The 14764-nt window shown below is 42.6% G+C and overlaps 1 protein-coding gene across 4 annotated transcripts in view; it reads left to right on the top strand.

Annotated features, from left to right (window-relative positions):
* LOC108272528 (myosin-10) overlaps nt 1-11950 on the top strand; it is a 44091-nt gene extending 32141 nt beyond the window's left edge. For 3 of the 4 annotated variants that reach the window (XM_053684273.1, XM_017480976.3, XM_017480977.3), the window contains 24 exons: nt 1003-1072; nt 1453-1613; nt 1701-1809; nt 1923-2054; nt 2157-2363; nt 2620-2757; nt 3115-3238; nt 3476-3647; nt 3743-3955; nt 4309-4453; nt 4697-4903; nt 5258-5362; nt 5521-5673; nt 5784-6032; nt 6314-6526; nt 6651-6863; nt 7154-7315; nt 7395-7523; nt 7811-7899; nt 7992-8115; nt 8220-8428; nt 8712-8820; nt 8924-9096; nt 9252-11950. In XM_053684273.1, coding sequence (XP_053540248.1) covers nt 1003-1072; nt 1453-1613; nt 1701-1809; nt 1923-2054; nt 2157-2363; nt 2620-2757; nt 3115-3238; nt 3476-3647; nt 3743-3955; nt 4309-4453; nt 4697-4903; nt 5258-5362; nt 5521-5673; nt 5784-6032; nt 6314-6526; nt 6651-6863; nt 7154-7315; nt 7395-7523; nt 7811-7899; nt 7992-8115; nt 8220-8428; nt 8712-8820; nt 8924-9096; nt 9252-9387 — 3742 coding nt within the window. In that variant the 3' untranslated portion in view covers nt 9388-11950. Of the gene's footprint in view, nt 1-1002; nt 1073-1452; nt 1614-1700; nt 1810-1922; nt 2055-2156; nt 2364-2619; nt 2758-3114; nt 3239-3475; nt 3648-3742; nt 3956-4308; nt 4454-4696; nt 4904-5257; nt 5363-5520; nt 5674-5783; nt 6033-6313; nt 6527-6650; nt 6864-7153; nt 7316-7394; nt 7524-7810; nt 7900-7991; nt 8116-8219; nt 8429-8711; nt 8821-8923; nt 9097-9251 lie in introns of those variants that run through there. The other variant, XR_008397307.1, reaches the window with a different exon arrangement.
* Nucleotides 11951-14764: the final 2814 nt, after the last annotated feature.

Raw genomic sequence — 14764 nt, forward strand, 5'->3', positions numbered from 1 at the left:
TTATACAGACTTATTCACAACTATACTTACACGCATACATTTACACCTGCACACTATGTATATACACACACCTTAAAAAAAAAAAAAACTACACATGTGCACACCTACACACTGCTATACACCTACATGCTTGCACATATATAAAATACAATACAAAAATATAGTGCCCTCCACTAATATTGGTAAATATGATCAAAGAGGGCTGTGAAAAATTGTTGAACCTTTTGTTCAAATCCACAAAGAAATTCACAAGTATACTCTGCTCTCATGGATATCAAACAATTGCAAACAAACCAGAGGTTTATCAAAAAAAATGAAAACCTGACTGCCACTGCCAGAAAGTTTAAAATTAGCCGTGGTTGGATCTTCCAGCAGGACAGTGATCCAAAACATGCATAATTAAACACGAAAATTGTTTACTGAACACAAAATCAAGGTCCTGCCATGGCCATCTCAGTCCCCTGACTGAACCCCATAGAAAACCTGTGGGGTGAACTGAAGAGGGGAGTCCACCAACGTGGGCCTCGAAGTTTGAAGGATCTGGAGAGATTCTGTATGGAGGAATGGTCTCGGATCCCCTGCCTTTTGGTTAAACCTGTTTTGTTTGCAATGTATATCAATGAGAGCAGAGAATTTTGTTGTACAAAAGATCAAAAGGTTAAACAATAGACAAATTTTCACACCCTTCTTTGCTCATGATTACCAGTATTTGAGTGTCTGTGTGTGAGAACACAGCTTTATACACACCTCTATAACCCTGCACAATTGTGCACGCACACACCTCCACACCCCTACACCTACAAACACATGCACCTTCTCAAAAAACTACATGCCTACACATCTCTCCACTTATATGCACATACCTACACACACCTCGAAACACACTCCTGTACCTGCACACACCTCTACACACATTTGACATGGGTATTTCACACTAGACATCCACTTAGAGCACAATCTGAGCAATGCAGGATTTGTCACACCGTGTATGTTTGTGTTCAGATATGAGATCCTCACCCCTAATGCCATCCCGAAGGGCTTCATGGATGGTAAACAGGCGTGTGAACGGATGGTGAGTTTATAATCTTGCACTCTACATGATGACATTTCTCACATCATGACGTGAAAACAATGAAGAATAAATGATGCAAGTTGACTGACTACAGCAGATCGCGCAGAGTCAGTTTAAATCATGATTGGTATTTCTGCCAAGGAGACACATGCACACGATGGACTTGAAAGGACTGAAGCAGATGTTTAAAAGTTTCTCTTCTCATAACAGGAATTAAGACTTGTCTTTATTGGATGATGCATAACTAATTATACAAATTAGTTCTGACATGTTGAAGTGGCAAATGCATATTCTCCACTCTCACTTATTTTCATTATTTTATTGTTGCTGACTGATTTTATATTGTTTATCTATTCATTAATAATTCACTCCCTCCACAGATCCAGGCTCTTGAGTTGGATCCGAATTTGTACCGGATCGGTCAGAGTAAGATATTTTTCCGGACCGGAGTTCTGGCTCACCTGGAGGAGGAGCGTGACCTGAAGATCACAGACATCATTATTTACTTCCAGGCCATGTGTCGTGGATACCTGGCTCGCAAGTGAGCACTTTATAGTGCCCTAGTGTCATCTCTGCTCACTTACAGTATCTGTTCAACACGTACGTGTGTGTGTGTGTGTGTCTGTAGAGCCTTTGCGAAGAAGCAGCAGCAGCTGAGTGCTCTGAAGGTTCTCCAGAGGAACTGTGCTGCTTACCTGAAACTGCGTCACTGGCAGTGGTGGAGACTCTTCACCAAGGTGAGACATGAACACACACACACCTGTCATGTGTAAGTGTGTGGGTACATGATCATGTGTGTCCCTTATAGAAGCTTACATGTTAAGGTGTGTGTGTGTGTGTGTGTGTACAGGTGAAGCCTCTGCTCCAGGTGACTCGTCAGGAGGAGGAAATGCAGGCGAAGGATGAGGAGCTGGTGAAGGTGAAGGAGAGACAGGTGAAGGTAGAGAATGAACTGGTTGAAATGGAGAGGAAGCACCAGCAGGTTAGTAACCAGTCTACACATAAATGCAGTCTAGAGTTTGTGTATTTATTTACATATTTATTTGTGTGCCTTTTTTTTTTTTTTTTTTTTTTTTTGGTCCAGCTAATGGAGGAGAAGAACATCCTGGCGGAGCAGCTGCAGGCGGAGACGGAGCTGTTTGCCGAGGCGGAGGAGATGAGAGCTCGGTTGGTGGCAAAGAAGCAGGAGTTGGAGGAGATCCTACACGACCTGGAGTCCCGTGTGGAGGAGGAGGAGGAGCGCAACCAGACACTTCAGAATGAGAAAAAGAAGATGCAGTCGCACATACAGGTCAGGAGATGGTGGTGGTGGTGGTGGTGGTGGTTTATACTAGTTTATACTGCGGGAACGATCATGAACGTAGCGCATCATAAAAATGCGGAAACAATTCCCCATAAATTTCTCCATCCCATCAATAATAATCGTAATTATACCTGTACTGTCAGTAATCTGTTTGTGCTTTGCTGAGAACATTAATGGATTGATTTAAATTAAATGAGTGATGCAGAGTAAAAACTGATTTGTGTGTGTGTGTGTGTGTGTGTAGGACCTAGAGGAGCAGTTGGATGAAGAAGAAGCTGCTCGACAGAAGCTGCAGCTGGAGAAAGTAACCGCGGAGGCCAAAATAAAAAAAATGGAGGAGGATCTGCTGCTCTTAGAGGACCAAAACTCAAAATTCCTAAAGGTAGGTGTGTGTGGAAAATGAAAACAACCTACACACACATGGCAAAGAAAAAGGAGAAAAAAAAACTTATAAGCTTTGTTCTCAGGTTGGCCAATCGAAGATCAGTATTTATCACATAAATTGTTACTGTATCATATTTAAATGTCTCTTGTTTATGGGATTTAAATACTGATGAATTAAGCACAATCTGACCAGTTTTAATAAATAAAATAAACCCTTGGTTTGGATTTATGATTGACTTTGAAATACTAAAAACTGATGTTCTATAAAAATTTAAAAAGGACATCTTAATCTCTTATTGTTTTTATTGGTTTAACTTGTCTTTGTTACATTCCTTCCGTGTGTGTGCGCATGCAGGAGAAGAAGCTGTTGGAGGAACGGGTGGGTGAGATGACCTCTTTATTAGCTGAGGAAGAAGAGAAGGCCAAGAACCTCGGCAAGGTGAAGAACAAGCAGGAAATGATGATGGTCGACCTGGAAGGTAAAAAAAAATAATAATTTTATTAACTAGCATTTTCCTTCATTGCACACATTTTGTCTTCTTTTCTTTCATCATCTTTGCTTTTGCGCTCTGCTGTCTTCTCTAATGGCTGATAATTTAATTTTAAACAATTTATTTATATAAACATTTTTAGCTTAACAACTCGCTGTGTTACTTCATATCTTAGAGCTGATGCGTAGAGCCAGTTCTGTTCTGAACTTTGTCTGTGTGTCTCAGAGCGTCTGAAGAAGGAGGAGAAGACTCGGCAGGAGCTGGAGAAGGCCAAGAGGAAGCTGGATGGAGAGACGACAGATCTGCAGGAACAAATTGCTGAACTTCAGGCTCAGATTGATGAACTCAAGGTCCAACTGGCCAAAAAAGAGGAGGAACTTCAGGCTGTGCTGGCCAGGTAACTTAGACACACATGCACATTAATCTAGTGTATCATAATAACTCCTACAGTCCATGCACTACTACTTTATGTCTTGTGTTTGTATGAAAAAGAGGAGATGAGGAAGTGGCCCAGAAGAACAATGCTCTGAAGCAGGTGAGGGAGCTCCAGGCTCAGCTGGCCGAGCTTCAGGAGGATCTGGAGTCGGAGAAAGCGGCTCGGAATAAAGCGGAAAAGCTGAAGCGGGATCTGAGCGAGGAGCTGGAGGCTCTGAAGACTGAACTGGAGGACACGCTGGACACCACAGCCGCTCAGCAGGAGCTCAGGTACTACACCTGTGCTTAACATACTGAAGAACTGGATTAGATTCCAACTCTGAATATGTTAGTACACATGGTTATTACAATGAACTCTTCTCCAGGAAGTGTGGAGCTTTAAGCTAGAGCTCAGAAATCTTGGGATAAGTAACACTACTTTTAAAGTAGAACTGCTAGAACATGATTGCTCACAGCAGCATTTCAGAAACTGTGGGGGTTTTTTTTGTTTGTTTTTTTAATTGTATATTTTTATATATATATATATATATATATATATATATATAAGTCATAAGGTTATATAAGTACCCTAAATATTGACACTCTAGGTGTGTGTGGTACTGATGTTTAAATTTGAATTTAAGGACTAAGAGAGAACAGGAAGTGGCTGAGCTGAAGAAGGCGATTGATGAAGAAGCTCGAAATCATGAGTCTCAGATTCAGGAGATGAGACAGAGACATGGTACAGCTCTGGAGGAACTCTCTGAACAACTGGAGCAGGCCAAGAGGGTCAGTCTCTTCTCTCTCTCTCTCTCTCTCTCTCTCTCTCTCTCTCTCTCTCTCTCTCTCTCTCTCTCTCTCTCTCTCTCTCTCTCTCTCTCTCTCTCTGAGAGAAAGAGAACCCTGTAGTTATAGTCATACCTTTTATTCCGTATATCCTCTTTTATTATTAAACAGTCCAGTGTTAAATTATTCGGCATAAAAAACCTGTACTAATACTACTACATTCTGTGTGTGTGTGTGTCTGTGTAGTTTAAGCTGAACTTGGAGAAGAGTAAGCAGACTCTGGAGGGTGATAATAAGGAGCTGGGCAGTGAAGTGAAGGTGCTGCAGCAGGCCAAACTGGAATCCGAGCACAGACGCAAAAAGCTGGAGGCGCAGCTGCAGGAGGTTCTCTCTCGAGTCACTGAAGGAGAGAGGAACAAAGGAGAACTGACCGAGCGTGCACACAAACTACAGGTAATCCACTGTAAAGATTATGTTTCTAAAATGATTTAAAATATTTAATTATTACTGAACAAAAGCATGACTTTTATCCCTTATTAATGTCCCTGATGCACTCTTGGACAAAATCCATGCAGCACAAATATTTGCTTGTATTTCCTCACTAATGTAAAAGTAAAAATAAATGGAGCATGAACAAAAAACATGTTTAAGGGTTTTTTTATTCAGTTCTTTCTCTCCAGTGGTTTAATATTGAAGCCAGGAAGTTAAATATGACTGAAGATTAAAGTTAGTTTTTATATACACACATACAGTATATTTATCCTTTGTGATGTGTGTAATGCACTCGCTATTTTACTGTGTGTGTAGACGGAGTTGGAGAACGTGTCTGCTCTATTGGAGGATGCTGAGAAAAAGGGCATCAAACTAGCTAAAGATGCATCAAGTCTCGAGAGCCAGCTACAGGACACACAGGTAATACTTTACACATCGGTTGTGTGTATAGAGTGGGGGTGAATCATTCATCTGCTGTCTTACATCTACAGCAAATCACCTTTTATGACTGTGTGTGTGTGTGTGTGTGTGTGTGTGTGTGTGTGTGTGTGTGTGTGTGTGTGTGTGTGTGTGTGTAGGAATTGCTCCAGGAGGAGACGCGTCAGAAGCTGAATTTGAGCAGTCGGATTAGACAGCTGGAGGAGGAGAAGAACAATCTGCAGGAGCAGCAGGAGGAAGAGGAGGAGGCAAGGAAAAACTTGGAGAAACAACTGGCAACCCTGCAGGCTCAGGTATACCACACACAGTCACAGACGATACCAAGCCTTTTAAAGAAGTATTGACACCCATATAGGGTTATGTGTGACACAGATCTTGTTTGCAATTGGTCTTGTTTGTGTAGCTGTGTGAGACAAAGAAGAAGCTGGAGGATGATGTGGGCACGGTGGAGGGTCTGGAGGAGGTGAAGCGGAAGCTGCAGAAGGACGTAGAGGCGTGTAACATGCGGCTGGAAGAGAAGGTTCTGGCCTTTGATAAACTGGAGAAAACGAAGACACGACTGCAGCAGGAGCTGGATGACCTCACGGTCGACCTGGACCACCAGAGGCAGATCGTCTCAAACCTGGAGAAGAAACAGAAAAAATTCGACCAGGTACACAATGAGGGTTTGTTCCATTTTTAAGTAACTGAAAAGTTTGTATTCTATTCTTTTTCCATTATTACTGTTAAAAGATTACAGATGTACTGGAGGTTTTTCTTCCTTCATGAGTAAAGGTCAGGTGTGTTCTGCATCATGAACATGAATTATTTAGGGGTTTTATATTAGTTTTATTGAATTTTGGAAGTTTTTGTATGTGTTATGAAACGAGTAGTCTGACGCAAAAGCTCTCGGGGTGATGCAACCTCTGTGCTGCATGTTTTATGTGTGTGTAGATGCTGGCGGAAGAGAAGAGTATTTCAGCGCGTTATGCAGAGGAGCGAGACCGTGCGGAAGCTGAGGCGAGGGAGAAGGAGACGAAGGCGCTGTCGTTGGCGCGAGCGCTGGATGAAGCGCTCGAGGCGAAAGAGGAGTTTGAGCGACTGAACAAGCAGCTGCGTGCTGAGATGGAGGATCTGATGAGCTCGAAGGATGACGTGGGAAAAAATGTGGGTCTTTACATCGTTATTACGCATTTATTTCATTGCTGTATCGCTAAAACCGGAGTGTACAATAAAGTTTCTCAAAACACATTCAGTGTACGTAAATGTAGCTGTGTGTGCGTGCGCGCAGGTGCATGAGCTGGAGAAGTCGAAGCGCACCCTGGAGCAGCAGGTGGAGGAGATGCGCACTCAGCTGGAGGAGCTGGAGGATGAGCTGCAGGCCACTGAAGACGCCAAACTGCGCTTAGAAGTGAACATGCAGGCCATGAAGGCTCAGTTTGAACGCGACCTGCAGGCCAGAGACGAGCAGAACGACGAGAAGAAGAGACTTCTGGTCAAACAGGCGAGTTTCACCTGCACTAACGTACGTGTGTCAGAGGGGATCGAGCTCCCTGCACCCCTATATTAGTACAGAGGAACCCTACTCCTATAAAGGGTATGTAATGATGACTTCCACACTATACATCGGGGGCATAGTGCACTAGGCTCTGTGTAGTGTACTACATGAAGGACAGTTGTCGATTTTTGCTTCCTGTAATCATGCGCAAAAAGGAAAGTCGTCATAATAAAGAATTTTATAGGATGGTGCACAGTAGACTGGAATTACTTTCTGACCTTTTGACCTGTTTGTAGGTGCGTGAGATGGAGGCGGAGCTGGAAGACGAAAGGAAGCAGAGAGCTCTGGCTGTGGCTGCAAAGAAGAAGCTGGAAATGGACCTCAAAGACCTGGAGGCTCAGATCGAGGCAGCCAATAAAGCCCGAGACGAGGCCATCAAACAGCTCCGCAAACTCCAGGTATGACATCACTCGCGCAGATGGTAGGCACGCCCATTATGCACCTTTTACTCTACCCTGTGTTTTGTGTGTGCATCAGGCTCAGATGAAGGATTATCAGAGGGAGCTAGAGGAAGCACGTACATCTCGAGATGAAATCTTTGCCCAGTCCAAAGAGAATGAGAAGAAGCTCAAGAGCCTCGAGGCTGAGATCCTGCAGCTACAAGAGGTGTGTGTGTGTGTGTGTGTGTGTGTGTGTGTGTGTGTGTGTGTGTGTGTGTGTGTGTGTGTGTGTGTGTGTGTGTGTGTGTGTGTGTGTGTGTGTGTGTGTGTGTGTGTGTGTGTGTGTGTGTGTGTGTGTGTGTGTGTGTGTGTGTGTGTGTGTGTGTTCACTTCATGAATAAATGACTATAAACTAACCTACAGACATGTTGATGGACTCGGATACACAGTGTCTACTCACAGTGACCTGTATGTGCTGTTAGTCAGTGTGTTTTGATTTTTGTGTGTTTGTAGGACCTGGCTGCATCAGAGAGAGCACGGCGTCACGCTGAGCAGGAGAGGGATGAACTGGCCGACGAAATTTCTAACAGCGCCTCTGGAAAGTGAGTTCGTGCCTTTTTAGGATGCGTCAGGAGGGCAGTGCAGTTGTGTGTACACGTGAATGTGTAACTGATTGTGTGTGTCTGTGTGTAAGGTCTGCGCTGATGGATGAGAAGCGGCGGTTGGAGGCTCGTATCGCTCAGCTGGAGGAGGAACTGGAAGAGGAGCAGAGCAACATGGAGCTGCTTAATGATCGCTTCCGCAAAACATCTATGCAGGTGTGTGTGTGTGTGTGTGTGTGTGTGGTTGGGTTTTAAGAAGCATGAAGTCTACACTCAGCTTTGCCAGCAGGTTTTGGTATAGGCTTTTGGGGTGTGTTTAGGTGGACACTCTGAGCACAGAGCTAGCGGGCGAGCGCAGCACGGCTCAGAAGAGTGAGACGGCTCGACAGCAGCTTGAGAGACAGAATAAAGACCTGAAGGCCAAACTGCAGGAGCTGGAAGGCTCGGTCAAATCCAAGTTCAAGTCCACTATTGCTGCCCTGGAGGCCAAAATTCTGCAGCTGGAGGAACAGCTGGAGCAGGAGGCCAAGTACATCTCTCTCACACACACATGCGCGCGCACACACACACATACACAGCTATAGATTTAAATTGCAACGGCAAAGTTCTCTGCATGTAATTATCATCAGTTCAGTTATTCCCAGAGTATATTTGATATAGTATACCTATATCCTAGTAGACCTACTAACGATCATACGTGGCCATGCACCTTACAACAAGGGCTTATAATGAAAGATCAATTCAAATGAAGTTTGGGGGGTTGTGTTTTTGTTTTTGTTTTTTAATGACGTACGAGCGTGTTTTGTTTGCAGGGAGCGTGCAGCAGCCAATAAGATCGTCAGACGTACGGAGAAGAAACTAAAGGAAGTGTTCATGCAGGTGGAAGATGAGCGCCGCCATGCCGACCAGTACAAGGAACAGGTGATCGGTCACCTTCATGTCACACGGGTCCACTTCTTCCTTGTTTGTGGCCATCTTTAACAGGAGCTGGAACATGCATCATCTTTTAAAACTGTGTGTGTAGATGGAGAAGGCGAACTCTCGCATGAAGCAGCTGAAGCGTCAGTTGGAGGAGGCGGAGGAAGAAGCGACACGCGCTAACGCCTCCCGCAGGAAGTTGCAGAGAGAGCTGGAGGATGCTACAGAGGCCAGTGAGGGTCTCAGCCGAGAGGTTAACACACTCAAGAACCGCCTCAGGTAACTAACACACACACACACACACACACACACACACACCCCCCTTACTGTCTGAGTGAGGTATTTCTATTCACAGGTGTGTTTTTGATGCTCAGTAATCCTAAACATAGTCACAATTCTCCATCGGAGAAAATAAGTGTGTTTGTGTGTGTCAGGCGCGGGGGTCCGGTGAGTTTCCCCTCGGGCCGTTCAGGTCGCAGGCAGCTCCAGGTGGAGGGTGAGATCTCGGACGATGATGCTGACAGCAAAGTGAGCGACGTGAATGAGACACTGCCACCACCGAACGAGTAGCGAAGACACAAGACACACAGACCCTGCCCCCTGTCCCGCTCCTTACCCTGCCCTCTCCTCCATTCCTCCCTACTGGCCCCCTGTGGTCTTGCAGTGACATTACACCCTCCAGTTCAATATTCTCTCTCTCTCTCTCTCTCTCTCTCTCTCTCTCTCTCTCTCTCTCTCTCTCTCTCTCTCTCTCACACACACTCACACACACACACACACACACACACACACACACACACACACACACACACACACACACACACACACACACACACACACACACACACACACACACACACACACACACACACCGTGCTTAGTGTTTGAAAGGAAATGGATGTAATATGAAGGAGCGTCTTGATTTACTGGAACACTAATAGCGATTATGATTGTTTAAATCCAGAAAGCAGATGTGAATCTGGAATAATTGATCACACATTGTCAAGTCATATCAGGACTCTTAACTCGTGTGGATTTTTTGCCTCTCGTCAGCGGTGTTATAGCTGCTTATTACGAAATCACTACACAAAAACCGTTGCATTTTTACACCTCGTGTAATCAGAGTCGACTCAAACTACAGTAATGCCGTCAACTTTATTATTATTAAGCAAAAGGGAAAAAAATTATTAGCAGGATTTTCACAATATTATGAATCACCATGTGTGAGAGAGATGCATGGGCTGCTTGTTTCTTTTCCTAAAGACAACACTAGAAAATAAATAATTAATACCGCACACATACATGTACAGATCAGCTGACTGGAAACGCAGAATAAACTGTGAGGAGGCGTTAGCTTGTTGAACGTTATCATATCTCCATTCCATTCCATGCTTAAGATAGAAAGTTAAACTAATCAAATGTGAGTACTGGAACATTCTGCTTTGGGAGAATTCGTTAGAAAGCGAAAATGTTTGGGAGATTATTCTGATGAAATGTGACTGTGAAATGTAAAACTGCACATGTCTGCAAAAGCCATACACGAGTCAGACTGGAACAAAAACAATGAGAGAGGGAAAACTAAATGTATTGTTTCCAAAAACGAAACGAACGAGAATACGGCACACCAGGGCCTTTTTTCCTTTTCCGTTATAGTAAACCGCTGCCCCCCCCCCCCTTTTTTTTATTTTTTATTATTTTTTTTTATATATAAATATAAAGTGTTTGAAGGAAAAATGGGAACATTTTCTGAAGATCTATTTGAATTAGACTGGAACATTTAATGTGAAGATTTATCAGGCACTCTGATTCGTTAGCGATTAGCACGTTCACAGATTAGCCCGGAGTAATGAAGCCACTACGATGCATGTCAGTATTACACACATTTAAATCCCTAAAATCACCCACTAGCATGTTTACACGTGTCCACAGACACCGCGCTTTCACGTTCACGCTGTTAGAAAAATATATTCGGCCTTGTTCCGGATCTCCACGAGACGTTTGCGTTTGAGCTATGAGCCTAATGTCGCGAACAAGTAACGGAAGCTTATGACTACCAGTTTAGCATGGTGCACTAAATGTACACACTTGCTTCAGAATATCTTTCACTTCAGTTGTTCCTTTCTTTTTCCTCCTTTTATTCCTTCCCGTTTTGATTATTTTTTTCATTATTTTTCACACACTCGCCTCAAAACGTTTCATATATAATCATGTTTCATTCATTAAATTATCTGAATCATTTGTAACCCACAGACTCTGCCTTCTGACATTAGGTCACGCCCCCACCAGAGTGTGTTGGGTTTTTTGTTTTTCTGTGACATTTTTCTTTATCAATACCCGTGACCTGAGCATTTACTGCACCATGCTACACTAGTGTCTGTATTCTTCCATTGCTTGTTCACTACATGAGCCTCACCGCCAAAACGAAGGAAATTTCACCCACCAAACGTTGATGTAAAATAATTGGCATAATTTAATTTAAGGCCAAATGTTCTCTCAATAATAAGCATGGTCTCTGTGGACGTGTGTAAATATTGGTGTTTATTGACGTAACTTTTAAAAAGTGCCTTAGAGTCACTAATGAAGAAAAAAGAAGCTCTACTCGACTCCTTGGTGTGTCAACAGGTGAAGAGTTTAACTGCAAGGTGAACTGAAGTGAGAATAACAATAATAAACACTATCTAACCTTTTTTTTATTTTCTTTATTCGATTTGATTTAATGTGCTTCGAGTCATATCTGCTCTGCGTTTGCTCTTTTGTTGTCGTAAACCAGCTTCAGTGTTACTGCAGGAGATAAAAATCCTCCTGACGCAAGATTTCGTTTGGGTTAAAAGCTTTATAACTTCTGCCCCATCATCATTCAGTGACTATTGTCCTAATTACAATTATCATAATCATTATTATTATTGTTATTGTTTTATTATTATTATTATTATTATTATTATCATTATTATTATTATTATTATTATTATGATCAGACTGACTGTTTGACTACCAGACGCTCAGCTGCAGATACACTATAATCCTCTCCTCCTTTATTCCTCTCCCTTGTATACTGTTACTGTATTTCTAGACAAGTGATTCTTCTTTTTTTTTTTGTAAAGGAAAAATAATAAAAGCTTCATTATAGATGAAACTGATTTGTCTTTTATGTGCATTCGTTAGCAATGTGCTGCTGATCAGTTACACTGTGGACATTGATGTACATCACTGTATCGTCAACACAGCCGACATTCATTTACAGTGCTTTACACACTCGCGCTTTAAAATTTTTACTTTGCACCTTGAATATTACGGTTACTCTTATTATACATGTAAATTTCAGACGCACTGAAGAACTCGGATCTCAGCTCAGGAATGTGATCGCTCGAAACAACCAAAAGGCTCTCTAATTTTTATTTTTATATATAAAAATAAATATATTTTATAGATGTTATTTATAGATGTTGCAAAAAATTGGATGTTCCCAGATCTTCAGTGTGCACTTGGTTTTGTGCGTTCATGCTCCAGAGCTGTGATTCAATATAGTACATCGAGGGATAGTACAGTATGATGTCTGGTAGATAAAATTATGGTATAGTAATAATTGTGGTGTAGTATTGTAGGACGCAGGAGATTGAATGTGTATTTGAGATGTTATAAGTGAAATTCAGTTTTATTTGTATAGCGCTTTTAACAATGGACATTGTCTCAAAGCAGCTTTACAGAAATATATAAATTCAGGATATAAATTTTAAATGTATGAATTTATCCCTAATGAGCAAGCCAGAGGCGACGGTGGTGAAGAAAAAGTCCCTGAGACGATATGAGGAAGAAATCTGGAGAGGAACCAGACTCAAAAGGGAACCAATCCTCATCTGGGTAAACCGGATAGTGTGATTATAAATAAATCCCTTCTATAAATGTTCTAATACTACATGGAAAATAGTGCAGTTGTGTAACCAGGAAGATTCATTACAGTTTTTACATGAAGTCTGTTTTGTTGAACTTCTCCACAGTTCACTGATGGAGACTTGAGTGCAAATCTGTTTGTGGCAATTAAGTCTTAAAGCCATCACAGCATAACTGTTCACATGAATTGAGGTCCAAAGCCATCATCATGGTTTTTCAGTGGTACCATCCTCAGTAATCTCAATTATCTTTAGGCTGCACCATGTGGGAACATCCTCAGGAGCAGCATGTGACTTCCAATTGATGAGAACTGAACCAGAAGTAGGGCATCAGGATGGAACAGGCAGTTCTGGAGGGAAGAAGGGGTCAGGATCACTGGCATCTCAGGAGTAACATGTGTAGCTCAACAGAAGGGGGGGGGGGGGGGGGGAGAGATTATTAGGTATGCTTATTGTCTCGTATTGGTTAAGGACAATGTACTTTGCATGAGTGCAAGCAGGGACTCCGGCAAGACTAGCTATGACAGCATAACTAAAAGGGAGAGCCAGAAGGTAACACAGACATGAGAGCACCCTGGGACATAAGGCAGACAGGCACTCCATCATCAACAACCCTGGGTGAACGTGTGAACGCATCCAAACATCCCAGTTCACCACAACACGCTATGCCTGTGAGCCCTAGATCTGATCCTTTACCTATGAAAAACACTTCACAAAAAGCTTGACTAAACAAATATGTTTTCAGCCTGGACTTAAACACTGCGAGTGTGTCTGAGCCCCTAACACTAGTGGGAAAGCTGTTCCATAACTGTGGGGCTTTGTAAGAGAAAGCTCTTCCCCCTGCTGTAGCCTTTGCTATTCAAGGTACCAACAAATAGCCTGCACCTTTTGATCTAAGTAGGCGTGGCAGATCATAGAAGACCAAAAGTTCGCTCAGGTACTGTAGCACGAGACCATTCAGTACTTTATAGGCCAATGTTAGTATTTTATAATCAATGTGAAATTGTACTTGGTGTCAATGCAGTGTGGATAAGATTGGGGTGATGTGGTCATATTTTCTGGTTCTAGTAAGGACTCGCACCAAGGTATTTTACTGCTGCACATGATGAAACAGAAAGGCCATCCAGAGTTACTATGTAATCAGAAAGCTTACTCCTAGCTGCATGTGGTCCTAGTACAAGTACTTCTGCCTTATCAGAATTAAGAGGAAGTTAATAAGCATCCAACGTCTAATGTCCTTTACACATTCCTCAACTTTATTAAGCTGCTCTGTGTTGTCTGGCTTTGCTGAAACATACAGCTGTGTATCATCAGCATAACAGTGGAAGCTAATTCCATGTTTATGAATAATTTCACTCAGAGGTAGCATATATAAAGTAAAAAGCAGTGGGCCTAAAACAGAACCTTGTGGAACACCAAACTTTACCTCGGTATGTGTGGAGAAATCGCCATTTACATCTACGACCTGATAACAGTCAGTCAAATAAGACCTGATCAAGGAGAATAATATGATCAGTGGAATCAAAAGCTGCATTAAGGTCAAGCAACATGAGCAAGGAGACACGTCAGAGGCCAGCAGCAGGTCGTTTACTACTTTAAACTCTTAAATCCAAGAAGTCTTAAAATGTCTTCCTGCACTTTTACTTGGGTGTTTGTTGAGTTACACGGAAAGATGATCCTCTCTCTCTCTCGTACTGGCACAACTGGACCCTGCCTTTTTCATGGTGGCCATCAGCATTGGTCCCTTGCACACAGTGGAGCATTTTGGATATAAACATGAGTTTGTGCTTGTGCATCATTGCCATGTTTCTGTGCTACACAAACTTTGCTTTATAAAGTTTGATCTTCTCTGTGGTGGTTAATGTAAAATGCTCCCTGCCTTAGAGGACTTGGAGGTCACACAATTTCTTCCTCAGTCACTTGACGATTTCGCCTCCGTCTGATGAGACTGAGGTCATGTTGGGAATAAAAGGTAATGTTGACAAAGTAAACTGTAGAAAGCCATTGTCTGTGACTCTGGGAATCATGTGCCAGTGACTGGGAAGCAGCTTATATTTCTG

This window comes from Ictalurus punctatus, chromosome 12 (assembly GCF_001660625.3).
Source record: "Ictalurus punctatus breed USDA103 chromosome 12, Coco_2.0, whole genome shotgun sequence".
Lineage (NCBI taxonomy): Eukaryota > Metazoa > Chordata > Actinopteri > Siluriformes > Ictaluridae > Ictalurus > Ictalurus punctatus.